Here is a 19242-nt window from a genome sequence, read left to right on the forward strand (position 1 = left end):
ATCGGCGGGCAGACTCTCAACCACTGCACCACCAGGGAAGCCCCAGTTAACATTTTTAACTGCAGTTGCTGTTGCCACGTTTCCTTCCCTTGGTTTCAGTGTTCCCTTTCCCTCTGATACTTCCCCTCCATCTCTGGCTCATCTCCCCTTCATGTCTTCCCTCCTTTTCTTCCCTTTCTCTGACTGGAGACATCTCCCCCAGGCTCAGGACTTCCTTCCCTTGAGAACTGATCCCATTCTCTCAGTTTTAGCTGTCACCTTTGCACTGGTGATTTGGTCAACAAATAGTTTTCAGCTGTCCATTGCATTCCAGGCACTGGGCATTCAGAAGTTCAGTGGCGTCAGTGGCTCCCTAGTTCCTACTGCATAAATTCCAGGCAATCTGGCTTGACATTTGAGACCTTTCTCTGTTCGATTCCATCTTTCCCAGCATCATTTCATTTATTTCCCACTATTCCTTTTTTTTTTTCTTCTTCTTTAGTCAATCTAGTCTTCATTCATTCACTACAACTGAACCAAACTTATTCTCATCTCTTCCTTTTGGTTTTTCTTGGATTCCTCCTTTTCTCTGCCTCCTCTCTTTCAGCATTTGAAAAAAACCCCCAAAAAACATAGCTCCTCTGCTAGTCACTGATCTAAATGTTGGAGGGAGAGAAACAGACAGGTCCCTGGCTTCATGGCCATTACATTGTACCAGTGGGTCATAGGCAATCCATACCACAGAAGAGTTTTCAGGTCAAGAAAGATTCTATGAAGAAAATACAGGTAATGAGGTAGGGCATGGTCGGTAGGAATAGGGGGGCAGGAGGTGCTGTTCTGCCATGGTGGTCTGGTAAGTCCTTGCTGAGGAGGTTACGTGTGAGCTGAGCACTAAATGATGCAAAGAAGCCAGCCGGTTGAGGCCCTGAGGAAGAGCATCCCAGGCAGAGGGTGTAGAACATGCAAAGCTGAGGAGGAATGACCTTATTGGAAGGGGAAGGGAGACCAGTGTGCCTAGCGAATGAGAAAGAGAGAAACTGTGATGATCTCAGAGAGATAGGCAGAACTACAGGAGGCAGCTGGGACTTTATCCTACTTGCCACGGGAATCCATTGGAGAGCTTTAAGCAAAGGTGCGATATCATATGATGTGTGCTTGACAACCATCTCTCTGCTGTGGAGAGTGACCTGTGGAAAGGAAGGTGGGAGCAAGAAGACCAGTCAGGGTTGTTCCAGGGAGAGCAGTGAAAGAGCAGCGAGGGTGATGAGAAGTGGTTGGATTCTTGATGCCTGTTGGAGATGGAGTCTGTTTGACTTGCTGATGGGATGTGAGGGGATAAAACAAACAGTGACCCAGGACGATTCCTGGATTTCTGCCTGAAGCAACTTGGTGAATTGTAGTGCCGTTTCTTGAGATGGGAAAGATAATAGGAGCACTGGGTTTGGGGAAGTGGAGAGTTCTCTTTCGGCATGTTATGTTAAAGTTATTACTTAGATGTATATGTGGACTTGCTGAGAAAGGCAGTGGTTGGTAGAGAAGTTTAGAGCCTCAGGGTAGGTTAGGGAGGGAAATGTCCATTTAGGAGCATATGGTGGTGGGTTAATTTCAGGAGATGCCACAGATAGAGGAGGAGGCCCTAAGACTGAGTTCTGGGGGTACTCCTAACTTTCAGAGGTCTGGCAGAGGAGGAAGAACTGGCAAAGGTGACTGAAAAGAAGTATGAGTGAGAGAAAAGGAAGACTAGGGCGGTGGGAGGGGACAAAAGTCTATCTAGGGTGGACTGGTCAGAGACTAGGGGGTGAGAGAGTGGAGGAAGCAGTAGAGGCAGGGTTCTTGAAGGTTGCTATGAAAAGGAGCAGAGAGATAGGGCTGTATCTGGATGGAGGACTCATGGTCAAGGAAGGATTTATTGATTTATTGATTTTGGATGGGTACATTAAAGCAGCCTAGGGTATTGATGGAATGGTCCAATGGAAAACAAGAAATTCATGGTTCAGAGAGAGGGGATCATTGTAGGAATAGAGTCCTGAAGTGGGTGAGATGGGAAACTCCAGAGCATAAGTAGGGGAGTTTCCCTTAGATAGGATTGGGGACATTGTGGTGTGTGTGTGTGTGTGTGTGTGTGTGTGTGTGTATATATACACACACACATATATGTATACACATGCATATAATGGAATATTACTCAGCCATAAAAAAGAAAGTGATAAAAGTGGACATAGCAGAAAAAAAGTTTTCCCTTTTTTTCTTCTTCAAAATAGTAGGATCACTGCTGATTCTAAGTTTCATTCAGTACTCGAGATCAACTCTGCTGAGATGGAATTTCCATCTCAACAAAGCATCTTTTTTTTTTTTTTAAATTAACTATGTTACCCCTTACAAAGACCCTGGGATTAAATAAAGCTTTTGACCTGGAGCAGAAAACAGAAGCAGTTCCAAGGAAAGAGTCTTTTTCTAAAAGTTTCTTGCTTTTTATTTCTTAGCACCAACATGGGGTGGGGGAATCATGGTTTAGAGGATGGTACGAAGAGAAATTGGCAGCACTATTCATCATCAGTTTTGAGCTTGCCAAAGCTTTTAAGCTCCGGGGGAGGCTAATGTCCCTGAAGGTCTGGAGCGCAGAGTGACACTGGGGGGCTGCCCAGTGTGGGCTGTTCTCACTGCATGATGGTAGCAGTATAAGCAAAGTCCTCTAACTGAAGAGGATGAGTTTTCTCACAAGGTTTGCCCCAAGTATGTGGCATTTACAGGAATCCCTAGAAATGAGGAAACTAGAATTCAAAGCTTCAGGACTTCTATAAATTAGGGACCTCTTTGTCTCGTAATTCTAGACTTTCAGATGCATTGAGATGTGTCATTTGTGAAAGATCAAATTCGATGACAAGGGCTGCCCACATATCCATCCTTCACATTTGTATTGCTACATAAGGGCTAAACCAGTATTGAGATTCTACAAATACCAATGACTAAAATACCTGAGCCCCTCCCTCCTAGAAGAAAGCTTTTGCTTTTCTGTCAATTAATAGCTTTGGGTTTGGAGAAAAGTCCTCAAAGAAAATGTTGACCTGATTATTTTTTTTCCTTTTGCCTAGCCTCCCACCATCAAAGAAAAAAGGGATGGGGACAAAAATGACTCTTAAAATAAAAACATATGTGTAAAATATTGCTAAAATTTATCATGTTTAAAGCAGGATTTCCAGAATTTTTTGAAAGAAAATGACATTTTTACTTAAAAAGAAAAAAAGCTAGGAAAGACATAATTACATAGTCCCTGAATAAAGAAAGTCCTTGTCTTACTCAGAGTTCCCTAGAGAAACAGAACCAATAGGGTGTGTCTCTATCTATCTATCTATCTAGGCTATTTAATTTAACCTATCTATCTGAATTTATTTTAAGGAGTTGGCTTATGCCATTGTGAAGGCTGGTATTAGTAGAGTCCAAAATCTGCAGGTGAGCTGGCAGATAGGAGACTCAGAGAAGAGTTGATGTTGCATTTCAAGTTCCGAAGGTAGTCTGCTGGCAGAATTCCTTCTTCCTGGGGGGAGGTCAGTCTTTTTTCTGTTAAGGCTTTCAGTTGATTGGATGAAGCCCACCTACATTATGGAGAGTAATCCGCTTTACTCAGTCGGCTGATTTAAACGTTGATCTCACCTAAAAAATACCTTCAAAGAAACGTCTAGAACAGTATTATTCAACCAAATGTCGGGGTACTGTGGCTTAGCCAAGTTAACACATGAAATTAACCATCACCGTCCTCTAAATGGAACAGATTTAGCATGATGAATGATGAGTTGAATTTTGCTAATTTTTCTCTTTCCCTGTGGTGGTGAATCTTCTTCATGACTGTACTGGTCCATTGACTGGTGCTTGGGAATCACTAACAGTACCAAGAGTATACTTGAGGTGTACTTGCAGTGTATCGTCTTAACCACGCCTACAGCTGGCGTCGTGGACGTGCAGGCTGGGCAGTCAGTCATACAGGGCTTCGTGCTTAGAAGGAACCCATGCTTGTTTTAATGTTCTCTGCTTGTCATCTTGAAATTCTTAATTTTTGAACAAGGGGCCCAGATTTTAATTTTGCACTGCCAAATTATGTAGTGGATCCTGTCCGCACTTTTAGAAATTAAATGTATGTACTCAGTTAGCAAACAGTCACTTCTACATGCCAGTCCTGGAAGTGGGTAGTGGCGTTACCACAGTGAGCAAAAGCAGGATGACAGCTGATGGCTCTGGTCTGCTGCAGGCTTCCACGGGGTGGGAAAATGTATGATGTCTTCTGAGAAGCAGTCAGAGGGAATAGAATTACACAGGGTAGACTGACTATATTTTTATAAAATTAACTTTATTTTTATTGTTGTTCCAACAGGTGGAAGAATCATCTCCACAAGTGTCTTCTAAACTTCAGAATTTGAGACTAAATAGTTTAACCCCCAGGCAACTTTTCAAACCTACAAATAATCAGGAAACTTAGTTTTATTTCAGATTGCTCAAAGTAATTTTCTATTTTTTTCCATTCAACACAAAATGAACATCATAGCTTCAAAGGATCAAGACAAAAGAGGATGTCTATTAACTGGAGTTTTATTTTAAGGCATTTGTGTTAGCAGATGTTTTAAGATCATTTCATCAAAGAAAACCTTAGTGATTTTGACATCTGTCATCAGGAGAACTGACAGCACTGGTCATATATGAGGGAAAAATACGTTATATATTTTTTTTAAAAAACCTCTGTATTTTTAAAAGTGTTTTATTTTTAGAATAATGCCTTATTAATTTCCATCATCGTTGTGGGTGATCTTTGCCATTGGGTTGAAGCAGTGGTAAAGATAAACTGTAATTATATCTCTTAAATTATTGACACATATTCTAGGACATTGTGTCTTCTGCAAAGTGGTCATCTCGCAAGGCTGCTACTTGCTCCATCACTGCTGCCTGGGCCTACCTGGTACATCTTCCTGGAAATTCCTGCTGAGCTGGAAGCACATTGGGTTTTGTTTTTGTTTTCTTAATTTGAGATATAATTGACATAGGACATTGGGTAAGTTTAAGGTGTGCATTGTGTTGATTCACTACTTCTATATTGCAATATAATTACCACTGTAGCATTAGCTAATATGTCTATCATGTCACATAGTTATCATTTCTTCTGAGAGTATATTGTTTTAAAGATATTCCACTTTGAAAAATTTGTTTTCCTCAGTGATTTGATTTTTTTTGAGTTTAATTTATTATTAAATGGTAAAAGAAAAAGTTAGGAAAAATTTACCTGTTATCCCAGTGTTTTAAAAATAGCCTTCCTGAGCTATAATTCACATATAGTTCACCCGTTTACATAGTTGAGTGGCTTTTAGTAAATTCACAGAATTGTGCAACCAACACCACAATTGATTTTAGGACATTTTTATCACCCCCCAAAGAAACCCTGTACCTCTTAGCTCTAATCCCTTTTCCACTTCAGCCCTAGAACTGCTAATCTATTTTGTCTCTATTGATTTGCCTATTTCAGACATTTCATATAAATGGAATCATACAATATATGATCCCTTGTTACTGACTTCTTTGACTTAGAATAATGTTTTCAGACTTCATCCACATTGTAACATGTAACAGTGCTTCATCCCTCTCCCTTTTTCAAAGTTAAAAAAATTATGTACAAAGAACTAGCATTATTTCTTTTATTGGGTGTATGTCTTGGATAATCCATTCAAGGAGTGTTGTTTTATCCAGCTTGATGAAGCCTACATCTTTCATGTACTGATGGAAAAACCGGCGGCATATACTGAGGTAATATTTCCAGATCAGACCATGCTGGTTTGAGCTGATGTGGCGAGATCAGGAACCTTGGCTGAATTTTTGCAGGTAGCTCTAGTAGAGTTGCTCATGACCCATCCTGCTTTCAGTAGTGCAGTGAGGCAGAAGGCCTTCATTTCCTTTTATTATGAAATATTCCATTTTATGGATATGGTATGTTGAATTTATCCATTCATTAGTTGATGGAAATGTGGGTTGTTTCCTCTTTTTGGCTATCATAACTAACGTTGCTATGAACATCTGTGTACAAGTTTTTGTGTGGGTATATATTTTCATTTCTTCTAAGTATATACCTAGGAATGGAATTGCTGGTCGTATGGTAACTCTATGCTTAACCTTTTGAGGAACTGCTAAACTGTTTTCCAAAGCAGCTGTACCATTTTATATTTACACCAGCAGTGTGTGAGGGTTCCAGTTTCTCCACTGTCTCCAGCATTTGTTATTATCTGACTTTTTAATTATAGCCGTCTTAGTGGATAGGAAGTGACATGATGGTTTTGATTTGCTTTTCCCTTATGACTAATGATGTTGATCACCTTTTCATGTGCTTATTGGCCATTTGTATGTCTTCAGAGAAATGTCTATTCAGATCCTTTGTCCACTTAAAAATTGGGTTATTTTCCTTTTTATTATTGAGTATGAGTTCTTAATATATTCTACATATCAGTCTCATGAGAAACATTTACAAAATTTTTTAATTGTGATGATGTCCAGTGTGTGTATTTTTGTTGTTGTTATTGCTTGTGCTATTGGTGCTACATCTGAGAAACCAATGCTTATCTAAAGTCATGAAGGCTTACTCCTATTTTTTCTTACAAGAGTTAAATAGTGCTAGGTGTTACATTTAGCTCTTGGATTCATTTTGAGTTAATTTTTTTTATATGGTGGGGTAGGAGCCCAACTTTATTCTTTTGCATGTGGCTCTCCAGTTGTTCCAGTTCCATTTCTTGAAGTGACTATTTCTCCATTGAATTGTGTTGGCATCCTTGTCAAAAAATCAGTTGATTATAAATGTGAGGGTTTATTTCTGGATTCTCTTATCTATTCCATTGATCCAAACAGCTGTCCTTATGCCAGCACCATGAGTCTTCATTAGTTTTGCAGGTTTGAAATCAACAAATGTGGGGACTTACCTGGTGGTCCAGTGGTTAAGACTCCACGCTTCCACTGCAGTGGGTGCAGGTTCAATCCCTGGTCAGGGAACTAAGATAAGATTCCTGCATGCTGTGTGGCGCAGCCAAAAAAAAAAGGAAATCAAGAAATGTGAGTCCTTCAATTTACTCCTCTCTTTCAAGATTTTTTGGCTCTTCTGGGTCCCTTGCTTTTTGTATGAATTTTGGGATCAGCTTGTCAATTTTATTGACAAAAAAGCCAACTGGGATTTTGATTGGGATTGTGTTGAATCTATGTATCTGGGGAGTATTGCCATCTTAACAATATTAAGTCTTCTGATCTATAAACATGGGATGTCTTTGTGTTTATGTCTTCTTTCATTTCTTTCAACAATGTTTTATAGCTTCAGAGTATAGTTTTGTGCTGTTATTTAATTGAAGTATAGCTGATTTACAATGTGTTAGATTCAGGTGTAAAGCAAAGTGATTGAGTTATCTATATTTATAGATACATAGTATATTCTTTTTTTTCGGTACGTGGGCCTCTCACTGTTGTGGCCTCTCCTGTTGCGGAGCACAGGCTCCGAATGCACAGGCTCAGCGGTCATGGCTCACGGGCCCAGCCACTCCGCGGCATGTGGGATCCTCCCGGACTGGGGCACGAACCCGTGTCCCCTGCACTGGCAGGCAGACTCTCAACCACTGCGCCACCATGGAAGCCCTTCAGATTCTTTTTTATTGCAGGTTATTAAAAGATATTGAATATAGTTCCCTGTGCTATACAATAGGTCCTTGTTGCTTATCTGTTTTATGTATAGTAGTGTGTATGTGCTAATCTCAAACTCCTAATTTATCCATCCCCACCCCTTTCCCATTTGGTAACCGTAAGTTTGTTTTCTTTGTGAGTCTGTTTGTGTTTTGTAAATCAGTTCATTTCTATTATTTTTTAAGATTCCACATGTAAGTGATATCGTATAATATTTATTGTTGTCTGACCTCATTTAGTATGATAATCTCTAAGTCCATCCATGTTGCTGCAAATGGCATTATTTCATTCTTTTTTATGGCTGAGTAATCTTCCATTATATGTATATGTGTGTGTGTGTGTGTGTGTGTGTGTGTGTGTTTGTTTGTATACATATATGTGTATATATATATACATACCACATCTTCTTTATCCATTCATCTATCCATGGACGTTTAGGTTGCTTCCATGTCTTGACTACTGTAAATAGTACTGGTATGAACATAGGGATGTATGTATCTTTTTGAATTAGAGTTTTCTCTGGATATATGCCCAGGTGTGGAATTGTTCGACCATATGGTAACTCCATTTTTAGTTTTTTAACGAACTTCCATACTGTTCTCCATAGTGCCTTCACCAATTTACATTCCCACCAACAGTGCAGGTGAGTTTCCTTTTCTCCACACCCTCTCCAGCATTTATTATTTGGAGACTTCTGGGTGATGCCATTCTGACCGCCTGTGTGAAATGATTACTTCATTGTAGTTTTGATTTGCATTTCTCTAATAATTAGCGATGTTGAACATCTTTTCATGTGCCCGTTGGCCATCTGTATGTCTTCTTCAGAGAAATATCTATTTAGGTTTTCTGCCCATTTTTTGATTGGGTTCTTTTTTTTTTTCATATTGAGCTCTATAACCTGTCTGCATATTATGGAAATTAATACCATGTCAGTGACATCATTTGCAAATATTTTCTCCCATTCTATAGGTTGTCTTTTCATTTTGTTTCCTTTGATGTGCAAAAGCTTTTAGTTTATTGAGGTCCCATTTGTATATTTTTGCTTTTGTTTCCACTACCCGAGGGGACAGATCCAAAAAAATTATTGCTGCTATTTATGTTAGACAGTGTTCTGCCTATGTTTTCCTCCAAGAGTTTTAAAATATGGTCTTACATTTAGGTCTTTAATCCATTTTGAGTTTATTTTTGTATATGGTGTTAGAGAATGTTCTAATTTCATTCTTTTACATGTCGCTCTCCAGTTTTCCCAGCACCACTTATTGAAGAGACTGTCTTTTCTCCATTGTATATTCTTGCCTCCTTCGTCGTAGATTGACTGTAAGTGTGTGGGTTTATTTCTGGGCATTGTATCCTGTTTCATTGATCTATGTGTTTGTTTTTGTGCCAGTACCATACTGTTTTGATGACTGTAGCTTTGTAGTATACTCTGAAGCCAGGGAGCATGATTCCTCCAACTTTGTTCTTCTTTTTCAAGCTTGTTTTGGCTGTTTTGGTCTTTTGTGTTTCTATACAAATTAAATTTTTTTTTGTTCTAGTTCTGTAATTTGATAGAGATTGCATTAAATCTGTAGATTGCGTTTTGTAGTATGGCCATTTTAACAATATTGATACTTTCAATCCAAGAACGTGGTATATCTTTACATTTGTGTCATCTTCAGTTTCTTTTGTCAGTGTCTTATAGTTTTCAGAGTACAGGTCTTTTGCTTCCTTAGATAGGTTTATTCCTAGGTATTTTATTCTGTTTGATGTGATGGTAAATGGGAAAGTTTCCTTAATATCTCTTTCTGGTAGTTCATTGTTAGTGTATAGAAATACAACAGATTTCTGTATGTTAATTTTGAATCCTGCAACTTTACTAAATTCATTGATGAGCTCTAGTAGTTTTCTAGTAGCATCTTTAGGATTTACTCTCTATATTATCATGTCATCTGCAAACAGTGACAGTTCTACTTCTTCCTAATTTGGACTCCTTTGTTTTTCTTTTCTGATTGCTGTGGCTAGCACTTCCAAAACTATGTTGAATAAAAGTGGTGAGAGTGGGCATCCTTGTCTTGTTCCTAATCTTACAGGGGAAGTTTTCAGCTTTTCACTGTTGAATATGATGTTAGCTGTGGGTCTGTCATACGTTGCCTTTATTATGTTGAGGTAGGTTCCCTCTTTGCGCAGTTTCTGGAGTTTTTATCATAAATTGGTGTTGAACTTTGTCAAAAGCATTTTCTGCACCTATTGAGATGATCATATGCTTTTTATTCTTCAGTTTGTTAACATTGATTTGCAGATATTGAAAAATCCTTGCACCCCTGGGATAAATCCCACTTGGTCATGGTGTATGATCCTTTTAAGGTATTGTTGGAGTCAGTTTGCTAGTATTTTGTTAAGGATTTTTGCATCTATGTTCATCAGTGATATTGGCCTGTAATTTCTTTTTTGTGATATCTTTGTCTGAGACCACTGTCTCAGGAAGTATTTGGAAGTGTTCCTTCCTCTGCAAATTTTTGGAATAGTTTGAGGATAGGTGTTAACTGTTCTCTAAATGTTTGGTAGAATTCACGCATGAAACCGTCAGGTCCCAGACTTTTGTTGGGAGTTTTTAAATTACTGATTGAATTTCAGTACTGGTAATTGGTCTGTTCATATCTTCTATTTCTTCCTAGTTCAGTCTTGGGAGATTGTACCTTTCTAAGAATTTGTCCATTTCTTTTAGGTTGTCCATTCTATTTCCATATAGTTGCTCATAGCTGTCTTCTATGATCCTTTGCATCTCTGTGGTATCAGTTGTAACTTCTTTTTCATTTCTGGTTTTATTGATTTGGGCTCTCCATCTCTTTTTCTTGATGAGTCTGGCTAAAGGTTTATCAATTTTGTTTGTCTTTTCAAAGAACAAGCTTTTAGTTTCATTGATTTTTTTTTGTCTCTATTTTATTTATTTCTGCTCTGATTTTTTATGCTTTCTTTCCTTCTACAAACTTTGGATTTTGTTTGTTCTTTCTCTGGTTGCTTTAAGCATAATGGTAGATTGTTTATTTGAGATTTTTCTTGTTTCCTGAGGTAAGCTTGTATCACTATAAACTTTCTTCCTAAAACTGCTTTTGCTGCATCCCATAGGTTTTGGATCATCAGGTTTTCATTTTCATTTTTCTTAGGTATTTTTTAATTCTTCTTTTATTTCTTCAGTGATCCATTTGTTGTTAAGTAGCATATTGTTTAGCCTCCACGTGTTTGTTTTTTGCAGTTTTTTTCCTTATAGTTGATTTCTGGTCTCATAGTGTTGTGGTTGGAAAAGATGCTTGATATGATTTCAGTTTTCTTAAATTTATCAAGGCTTGTTTTGTGGCCTAGCATGTGATCTATCCTTGAGAATGTTCCATGTGCACTCAAAAGAATGTGTATTTTGCTGCTTTTGAATGGAATGCTGTAAAAGTATGGGTTAAGTCCATTTGTTCTAATGTGTTATTTAAGGCCTGTGGTTCGTTATTGATTTTCTGTCTGGATGATCTGTCCATTGATGTAAGTGGAGTGTTAAAGTCCCCCACTATTATTGTGTTACTGTTGATTTCTCGTTTATGTCTGTTAATATTGCCTTATACATTGATGTGTTCCTATGTTGGGTGCATATATATTTATAATTGTTATATCCTCTTCTTGGATGGATCCCTTGATCATTATGTAGTGTCCTTCTTTGTCTCTTGTAACAGTCTTTATTTTAAAGTCTATTTTGTCTGATGTAAGTATTGCTACCCCAGTTTTCTTTTGATTTCCATTTTTGTGGAATACCTTCTTCCATCCCCTCACTTTGTCTGTATGTGTCTTTAGATTTAAAGTGAGTCTTTTGTAGGCAGCATATATACGGGTCTTGTTTTTGTATACATTCAGGCAGTCTGTGTCTTCTGGTTGGAGGATTTAGTCTGTTTACATTTAAGGTAAGTATTGCTATGTATGTTCTTGTTGCCATTTTGTTGTTTTGGATTTGTTTTTGTAGGTCTTTTTCTTCCCCTTTCTTCTTTTGTTCTCTTCTCTTGTGCTTTGATGACTATTTTTGGTTTTATTTTGGATTCTTTTTTCTTTTTTGTGTGTTTATCTATTATAGATTCTTGGTTTGTGGTTACCATGAAGTTTTTGTATAGCAGTCTGTATACATACCTGATGGTTTCAAGTTGCTGTTCTCTTAATTTCAAATGCATTTTAAATACCCTGCATTTGTACTCTCCTCCCCTCACTATTACTGTTTTGATATATTTTACATCTAATTGTTTTAGGTATCCTTTAACTGCTTATTGTGGATACGGGTGATATTACTACTTTTATCTTTCAACCTCCCTACTAGCTTTGTGTGTGGATGATTTCCTACCTTTACTGTATGTTTGCCTTTACTGGTGGACTTTTTCCTTCCATAATTCTTTTTTCTAGTTGTGGCCTTTTCTTTTTTGCCTAGAGAAGTTCCTTTAACATTTGTTGTGAAGCTGGTTTGGTGGTGTTGAATTCTTTTAGCTTTCACTTGTCTGTAAAGCTTGATTTCTCCATCAAATCTAAATGAGAGTCTTCCTGGGTAGAGTATTCTTGGTTGTCAGTTTTTCGCTTTCATCACTTTAAATATATTGTGTCACTCCCTTCTGGCCTGCAGAGTTTCCGCTGAAAAATCAGCTGATAGGCTTATGGGAGTTCCCTTGTATGTTATTTGTTGCTTTTCCCTTGCTGCTTTTAGGATTCTCTCTTGAATTTTTGTCCTTTTGATTATAGTGTGTCTTGGTGTGCTCCTCTTTGGGTTAATCCTCCATGGGACTCTGTGCTTCCTGGACTTGGGTGACTGTTTCCTTTCCTAGGTTAGGATGGTTTTCAGCTATTATCTCTTCAAATATTTTCTTGGGCCCTTTCTCTCTTTTCTCCTTCTGGCAACCCTATAATGCAAATATTAATGTGCTTCATGTTTTCCCAGAGGTGTCTTAAACTGTCTTCATTTCTTTGCACTCTTTTTTCTGTTCAGCAGCAGTGATTTCTACTACGCTATCTTCCAGTCACTGATCCACTCTTCTGTATCATGTAGTCTATTATTATTATTTTTTGATGTTGGGGGTAGGAGTTTATTAATTAATTTATTTACTTTTGCTGTGTTGGGTCCTCACTTCTGTGCGAGGGCCTTCTCTAGTGTGGCAAGCGGGGGCCGCTCTTCATCGCAGTGCGCAGGCCTCTCACTACCGCGGCCTCTCTTGTTGTGGAGCACAGGCTCCAGACGCGCAGGCTCAGCAGCCGTGGCTCACGGGCCTAGTTGCTCCGCGGCATGTGGGATCCTCCCAGACCAGGGCTCGATCCCGTGTCCCCTGCATTAGCAGGCAGATTCTCAACCACTGCACCACCAGGGAAGCCCCTCGTGTAGTCTATTATTGATTCCTTCTAGTGTATTTTTCATTTCAGTTATTGTACTCTTCATCTCAGTTTTGTCGTTCTTTATATTTTCTCATTCTTTGTTAAAAAATTCTAACTTCTTGCTCTGCGCATCCATTCTCCTCCTGAGTTCTTTGATCACCTTTATGATCATTACTCTGAACTGTTTCTTGGGTAGATTGCCTATTCACTTAACTCCGCTTCTGGAGTTTTAGCTTGTTTCTTGGTCTGGAACATAGTCCTCTGCCATCTCATTTTGTCTATTGCTATTTATATTTTTACGTACGTGGTAAGTTAGTTACGTTTCTCATCCTTGGAGAAGTGGCCCTCTGTAGGTGTCCTGTGCGTCCCAGCAGTGCACTCCACCCGTCACCCAAGCTGTATGCTCTGGAGGTGCCCCCTAAGAGGGCTGCATGGCTCTTTCTGTTTTGGCTGCCTATGTGGGTGGTATGGTGGGCTTGGCTGGTGCCTAGTCTGGTTGTTTGCACAGCCCTGCCTTGCGTGGACGCTGCTGGCTGCTCTTTAGAGGGGCCTGGTCGTGAGGTGGCTGGTTGTGGAACCCTAATGGGCCCTGAGGCTAGTGCTGGCACACGGGTGGGCAGAATCAGGGTCCCAAAGACTCTGGGGCTGTTGCCCGCCCATTGAGAGGTGAAGCCAGACCCTGGGAGGAGTACCAGACTACTAGCAGTTAGAGGTGTTTCTTGGAGTTTGCCTGCAGGGCCCAGGGATCTCAGAGCTCATTTCAGATTGTTGGTGTTGTCAGGGGCCAGTCCTGACAGTTGGCCATGGGTCCAGAGTGTCTGGAAGGTTGTATTAGCCTGCTAGTGGCTGGGCAGGGCAGGGGGCCCACGAGTCCTAGGGTGGCGTCTGGCCTGTGTTGCAGGATCATAGCTTTCTTCTTTCTGGAGTCTGCGCCCTGGTGGGTAAGGCTGGTCTAGAGGCTTGGGCTGGCTTCCTGGTGGGAGGGGCTGGTGCCTTCTCACTGGTGTGTGGAGCTGGATATTGGCCCTCAGGTGGGCAGGGCCATGTCTAGGGGCATGTCTAGAGGCGGCTGTGGGCTCAGGAAGCCCTTAGGCAGCCTCTCTGCTGGTGGGTGGGGATGTGTCCCCACTCCAGTTAGTTGTTTGGCCTGTGGCATCCCAGCATTAGAGCCTTCAGGCTGTTGGATGGGGCCAGATCTTGGTGCTAATGATCCAGCATGTCAGCCACCTGGAATGTTCACACAATTGAATGTTCCTCAGTGTCTGACACCAGTGTCTGTGTCCCCCTGGGTGAGCTGCTGCCATCCCTCTGCCTCTCCAGGACAGTCTACGAGACCAGCAGGCAGGTCTGGCCCAGGCTCCTATCAAATTACTGATTTTGCCCTGGGTCCTGGTGTGTGTGAGATTTTGTGTGTGCCCTTTGAAAAGTGAAGTCTCTGTTTCCCCCAGTCCTGTGGGGCTCCGGCAGTGAAGGCCTGTTGGCCTTCAAAGCCAAATGCTCTGAGGATCTGTCTTCCCAGTGCCAGACCCCCAGGCTGGGGAACCTGATGTGGGGCTCAGAACTGTCACTCCTGTGGGAGATCCTCTACAGTATATTTATTCTCCAGTTTGTGGGTCACCCACGTGTGGGGTATGGGATTTGATTATATTTCAAGTCCTCCCCTCCTGTCTGTCTTGTTGTGGTACCTTCTTTATATCTTTAGTTGTAGAAGATCTTTTCTGGTAGGTTCCAGTCTTCTTCACAGATGGTTGTTCTGCAGACAGCTGTTACTTTGGTGTGCTCATGAGAGGAGGTGAGCTCAGGGTCTTTTACTCTGCTGTCTTCCACACCTACTCTGTACTTTTATTGAATTTATTCCTAAGTATTTTATTGTTGATCCTATGAGAATATAATTTTTTTTTATTGGAGTACAATTGCTTTACAATGTTGTGTTAGTTTCAGCTGTACAATGAAGTGAATCAGCTATATGTATACCTACATCCCCTCCCTCTTGGACCTCCCTCCCACTCCACCCCCATCCCACCCAACTAGGTCATCATAGAGCACCAAGCTGAGCTTCCTGTTCTTTATAGAATATAATTGTTTTATTTTTGGTTTGTTCATTGCTACAGTATAGAGATTCAATTGATTTTTGTATCTTGTAATCTTGCTAAACTCATATTAGTTTTAATAGGTTTTTTAGTGGATTCCTTAAGGTTTTTGTATACACAAGATTGTATCATCTGCAAGTAGAGTTTTACTTCTTCCTTTCCAATCTAGTTGCCTTTTATTTCACTTCCTTGTCATACTGTTAAATGGAAGTGGCAAGAATGGACACCCTGCCTTGTTCCTGTGAATTTACAAAGCCTGCTAGGCAATCTGCAAAAATGAAAACGTTGGGACTATAAGGTAATAGTTTTTTTCTTTTTTAAGATAGCATGATGAAAATTTATACATTTTAATAGTTTTTGAAAATGTATTTTATAGAATACATATAATGTTCTCAGGGTAGATGTGATCCTTAAGATCAAGCTTTGTCACCTAAAGTAAATGTACCATTAGTCTTGGAGGTGTTCCTGTTTTAGCATTTTCACATATGTGTCACATCTCTTCTCATGAAAGTACTGAAATGTAGATATGACCTTCAGTATTATAGGTGGGGAAACTGACTCACAGTAATTAAATTTTATGCCACCACTGAGTGAGTACCAGAGCTGGACTTCAAGTCCAGATCAAATTTCAAAACCTAAGCTCTTCCTGCTCTTCCATGTTGCTTTTCAAGTTTATGGCAAAATCTTCCCCCGTAGAAAATTATGTAACTATAGGTATCGTGTAGGGCTCAGTCTGGAACACTAAAATATATTCAAAGCACCAAAAAAAAAAAAAGTTTTTCTTTTGGCTTTTTAAAATCACTGTTTATTCCATTTGGTAGAGGGTTTTTTTTCCATACAAATATTTGCAACAATTTTTAATTCCCCAAAACCATACATAGACGATAAATACCATGCTATTAAAGTATTAAATTTGTACAAAAATACTTTACAGTTTAATACTTGTTTGTTTGTTACAAATAAAAATACATATTTAAGTGATTCCCCTCATGATCTTTTTTTTTTTCCTTAACATGATTCTGCTTTATACTTTCTTGCCCTGGCAGTTCTGAACTATGATTGAAATAATATATTTCTTTGCACAAAAAAGAAAGGTGAACTTTTTCCTTAAACAAAGGACACAGTGTTCAAATGCTTTACCTAAGCAGTTGTTTGAATTATTGACCAAAATAAAATGTTTGGAAAATAATTGTTTCAGTATGGAGATTCTACAATTAATATACAGATCTATTTTTTTTTATATTCACCAAATAACAGTTAGTTATTAGTGTAACTATTCAAAATATCTGAACAGATGAAAACAGTTGCTGACGAACATTAAAAGCAACTGTCACAATTTATTGCTTTGAGGGATGGTAATAATTGGCAATGCATTTTGTAAAAAATGTATTTACAATTTCAGTAAGTGGCATGGCTCAGAACAAAAGACAGTCCAGTGTCATTTTTAAGTACATGTGCTGTACACCCCTCAATATAATCAGTTTTCAAAACATGTCTGTCAAGCAGTATGAGTTTGATTTGCCTATCAATCAAGATAAACTTCATTTTAATAGACTCTTCATTCTCAAAGTCTTGAATTTTAAAAATAAGATAACTAATTCTCAGTGTTGCTAAACACCCTTATTATCAGATTTTTCAGCTATTAACAATGTGTCCTTAAAAAAAAACAGGTCACAAGACATATCCTGTTTGATAATCTGTTGCATAGGGAATAGCATACATCTTAGTTAAAATCATTCCTAAACTTGGGCAAAACATTTACCACCACCTATTATGGTTGCCTACGTGCATCATTGCTGAAACGTTGTAAGATGATTTTATACCTGTACCCCTCCCATAGCAGCAGTCCCAGCAGTTCACCAAACTAGTTCTCCTAGTACAGCCAGCTTTATGAAAAGCCTTGTTGGTTAAATTCTTGCATGAATGACTTTGTGGTAAGAAACTGATTTCAAAGTGAATTAAGGAAATTATCATAGAGAACATTTTCAAACAGGTATTTCTCTTTTTAAAAAGGAATGGGAAGATGGACCTGTAAAAAATTTCCTCTGATGTTAACTGTAGAGAGGGGTGGCCTACTTGTTTTTCTTTTTCGCTACCCTTGGTCTTGGCAGGGGGTTGCCTGTCATATACCATAGTGATCACCAACAAAGAAAAGAAACCTCTTCAACTTGAAAGGGTAAGTGAACATGAGCCATGAGATTTAAAAGACCCCTGTGCTTGCAGTTAATGCCACATGATTATCTGTGCTTCAAATGTCACAGAAATCTTAAAGGGATTTTTTTTTTTTTTTTTTAGCACCATGTAGATATTGTCTTTTGTCCTGCTTTGTAAAAAGCATCGCTATAATGTATTAGTGGGCTCTCGTATCTCCAAATTACCACCGTGGCTCGACTGCTGGAAAAAAGCACTGTTCTGTTCACTCCATTCTCCTCCTGGTAGAGTCTGTTCTATGGACTTCTGTGAAGCCAGGGGGTTTCTACTAATAACCAGGTCCAGCTTATTACCAGATTCTGCTATGAGGGGCACAACAAGGCAGCAGTCAAAGTCTCTCGTTCGGACATGATTAACCTGAAAGGTCAAGAAGCGCCACTTTGAATTACTGTTATAGACATAAGATGATTCCCAAAACCCAGAGTAACATTTCAGACACAACAGGTTGATTGATTCAAGTCTTGAAAGTGCTTAAATGAGCACTCTGTACAGAGAGGTCTATCCTGGCCCTGACCACACTATAACATGGGTATTGGCTTACTTTACTCTCTGCTACTAAATTGTAAGGCCCTTGAGAGCAGGGAACAGGGACACATCCCAATGTCCCCATGCTGAGCATATCGCCTTATTCATGGCAGGTGCTCCAAGTGCCAAATATTATCCCTAATTTACAGATGAGGAAAGTAAGGCACAGAGTGGTTAAGAGATTTGCCTGAGATCAGAACTTGGCAAGTGGTCCAGCGAGGATGCTGGTGAGTGGGCCAGCGAGGATGTAATCTCAGGCAGTCTGGATGATTCCAAAGCTCGTGCTCTTGACCATGATACTGAACTACCTCTGTCGGTCATGAGCCCACCCCCTCTTCAGCTTACACATGCGTTCATCGTCTTTCATGTTTCCTTATTCTTTTTTTTTTAACATCTTTATTGGAGTATAATTGCTTTACATCATTGTGTTAGTTTCTGCTGTGTAACAAAGTGCATCAGCTATACTTATATCCCCATATCCCCTCCCTCTTGTGTCTCCCTCCCACCCTCCCTATCCCTCCCCTCTAGGTGGTAACAAAGCACCGAGCTGATCTCCCTGTGCTGTGCAGCTGCTTCCCACTAGCTATCTATTTTACATTTGGTAGTGTATATATATGTCCATGCCACTCTCACTTCATCCCAGCTTCCCCTTCCCCTTCCCTGTGTCATTAAGTCCATTCTCTATGTCTGCATCTTATTCCTGTCTGCCCCTAGGTTCTTCAGAACCATTTGTTTTTTTAGATTCCATATATATGTTAGCATACAGTATTTGATTTTCTCTTTCTTCACTCTGTATGAGATTATGTTTCCTTATTCTTTTCCCCCTAAAAGTTTAAAGAAACATCTACATGCTGCTTCCATTCCTTGACTTTTCACTCTCTCCCCAATCTTCTCGGTCTGGGACCTGACCCTTATATATTATATAAATGACCCCAACCGTCCAACACAGGAATGGTGTCTTGAGTTCTCATCCCCTTTGGCCTTTACCTGCTCATCCTTAAAACTCCTTCCTTGGCTCTTATGACACCACTTTGTTTTGACCTTTGTACCATTTTAACTGCTCACTTTCAGTCCTTTCCTACCTTTACTTCTTCCTGTCCTTTAAATTTTGTTTTTCTTAGAATTCTATCTTTAGTTCTCTTCTCTTGCTTACTAGAAATCCACCATAGGAAACTTTATCCAAATCCATGCCTTCAGTAGCCCAGATCTTTACTTTTGGCTGTAACATCGCTCCTGAGCAACAAATGCAAGCTGCCGGCTGCCTCACAGACTGCTCTGCCAGGATGCACTGAAGGCATTGAAGACTCAGGTCTGGTACACGTGTCTTACCCTTACCTACCTGATCGTCTTTCCTGTGATCCTCCCCTTCACCCTACACCAATCCACC

At 39.6% G+C, this 19242-nt stretch overlaps 2 protein-coding genes and 1 pseudogene across 7 annotated transcripts in view; 1 reads left to right on the plus strand and 2 right to left on the minus strand.

Moving 5' to 3' along the window:
• Positions 1-16100, plus strand: part of HELB (DNA helicase B) — a 53003-nt gene extending 36903 nt beyond the window's left edge. For both annotated transcript variants that reach the window (XM_067697256.1, XM_067697255.1), the window contains one exon: positions 4346-16100. In XM_067697256.1, the coding sequence (XP_067553357.1) occupies positions 4346-4450 (105 nt within the window). In that variant the 3' untranslated portion in view covers positions 4451-16100. The remainder of the gene's footprint in view (positions 1-4345) is intronic.
• LOC137202923 (small ribosomal subunit protein uS14-like) lies at positions 5626-5868 on the minus strand (annotated as a pseudogene).
• A 358-nt stretch (positions 16101-16458) lies between the features above and the next one.
• Positions 16459-19242, minus strand: part of GRIP1 (glutamate receptor interacting protein 1) — a 700393-nt gene continuing 697609 nt past the window's right edge. For all 5 annotated transcript variants that reach the window (XM_067697253.1, XM_067697254.1, XM_067697251.1 and 2 more), the window contains one exon: positions 16459-17687. In XM_067697253.1, coding sequence (XP_067553354.1) covers positions 17460-17687 — 228 coding nt within the window. In that variant the 3' untranslated portion in view covers positions 16459-17459. The remainder of the gene's footprint in view (positions 17688-19242) is intronic.

Source organism: Pseudorca crassidens, chromosome 11, assembly GCF_039906515.1.
Source record: "Pseudorca crassidens isolate mPseCra1 chromosome 11, mPseCra1.hap1, whole genome shotgun sequence".
Taxonomy (NCBI): Eukaryota; Metazoa; Chordata; class Mammalia; order Artiodactyla; family Delphinidae; genus Pseudorca; species Pseudorca crassidens.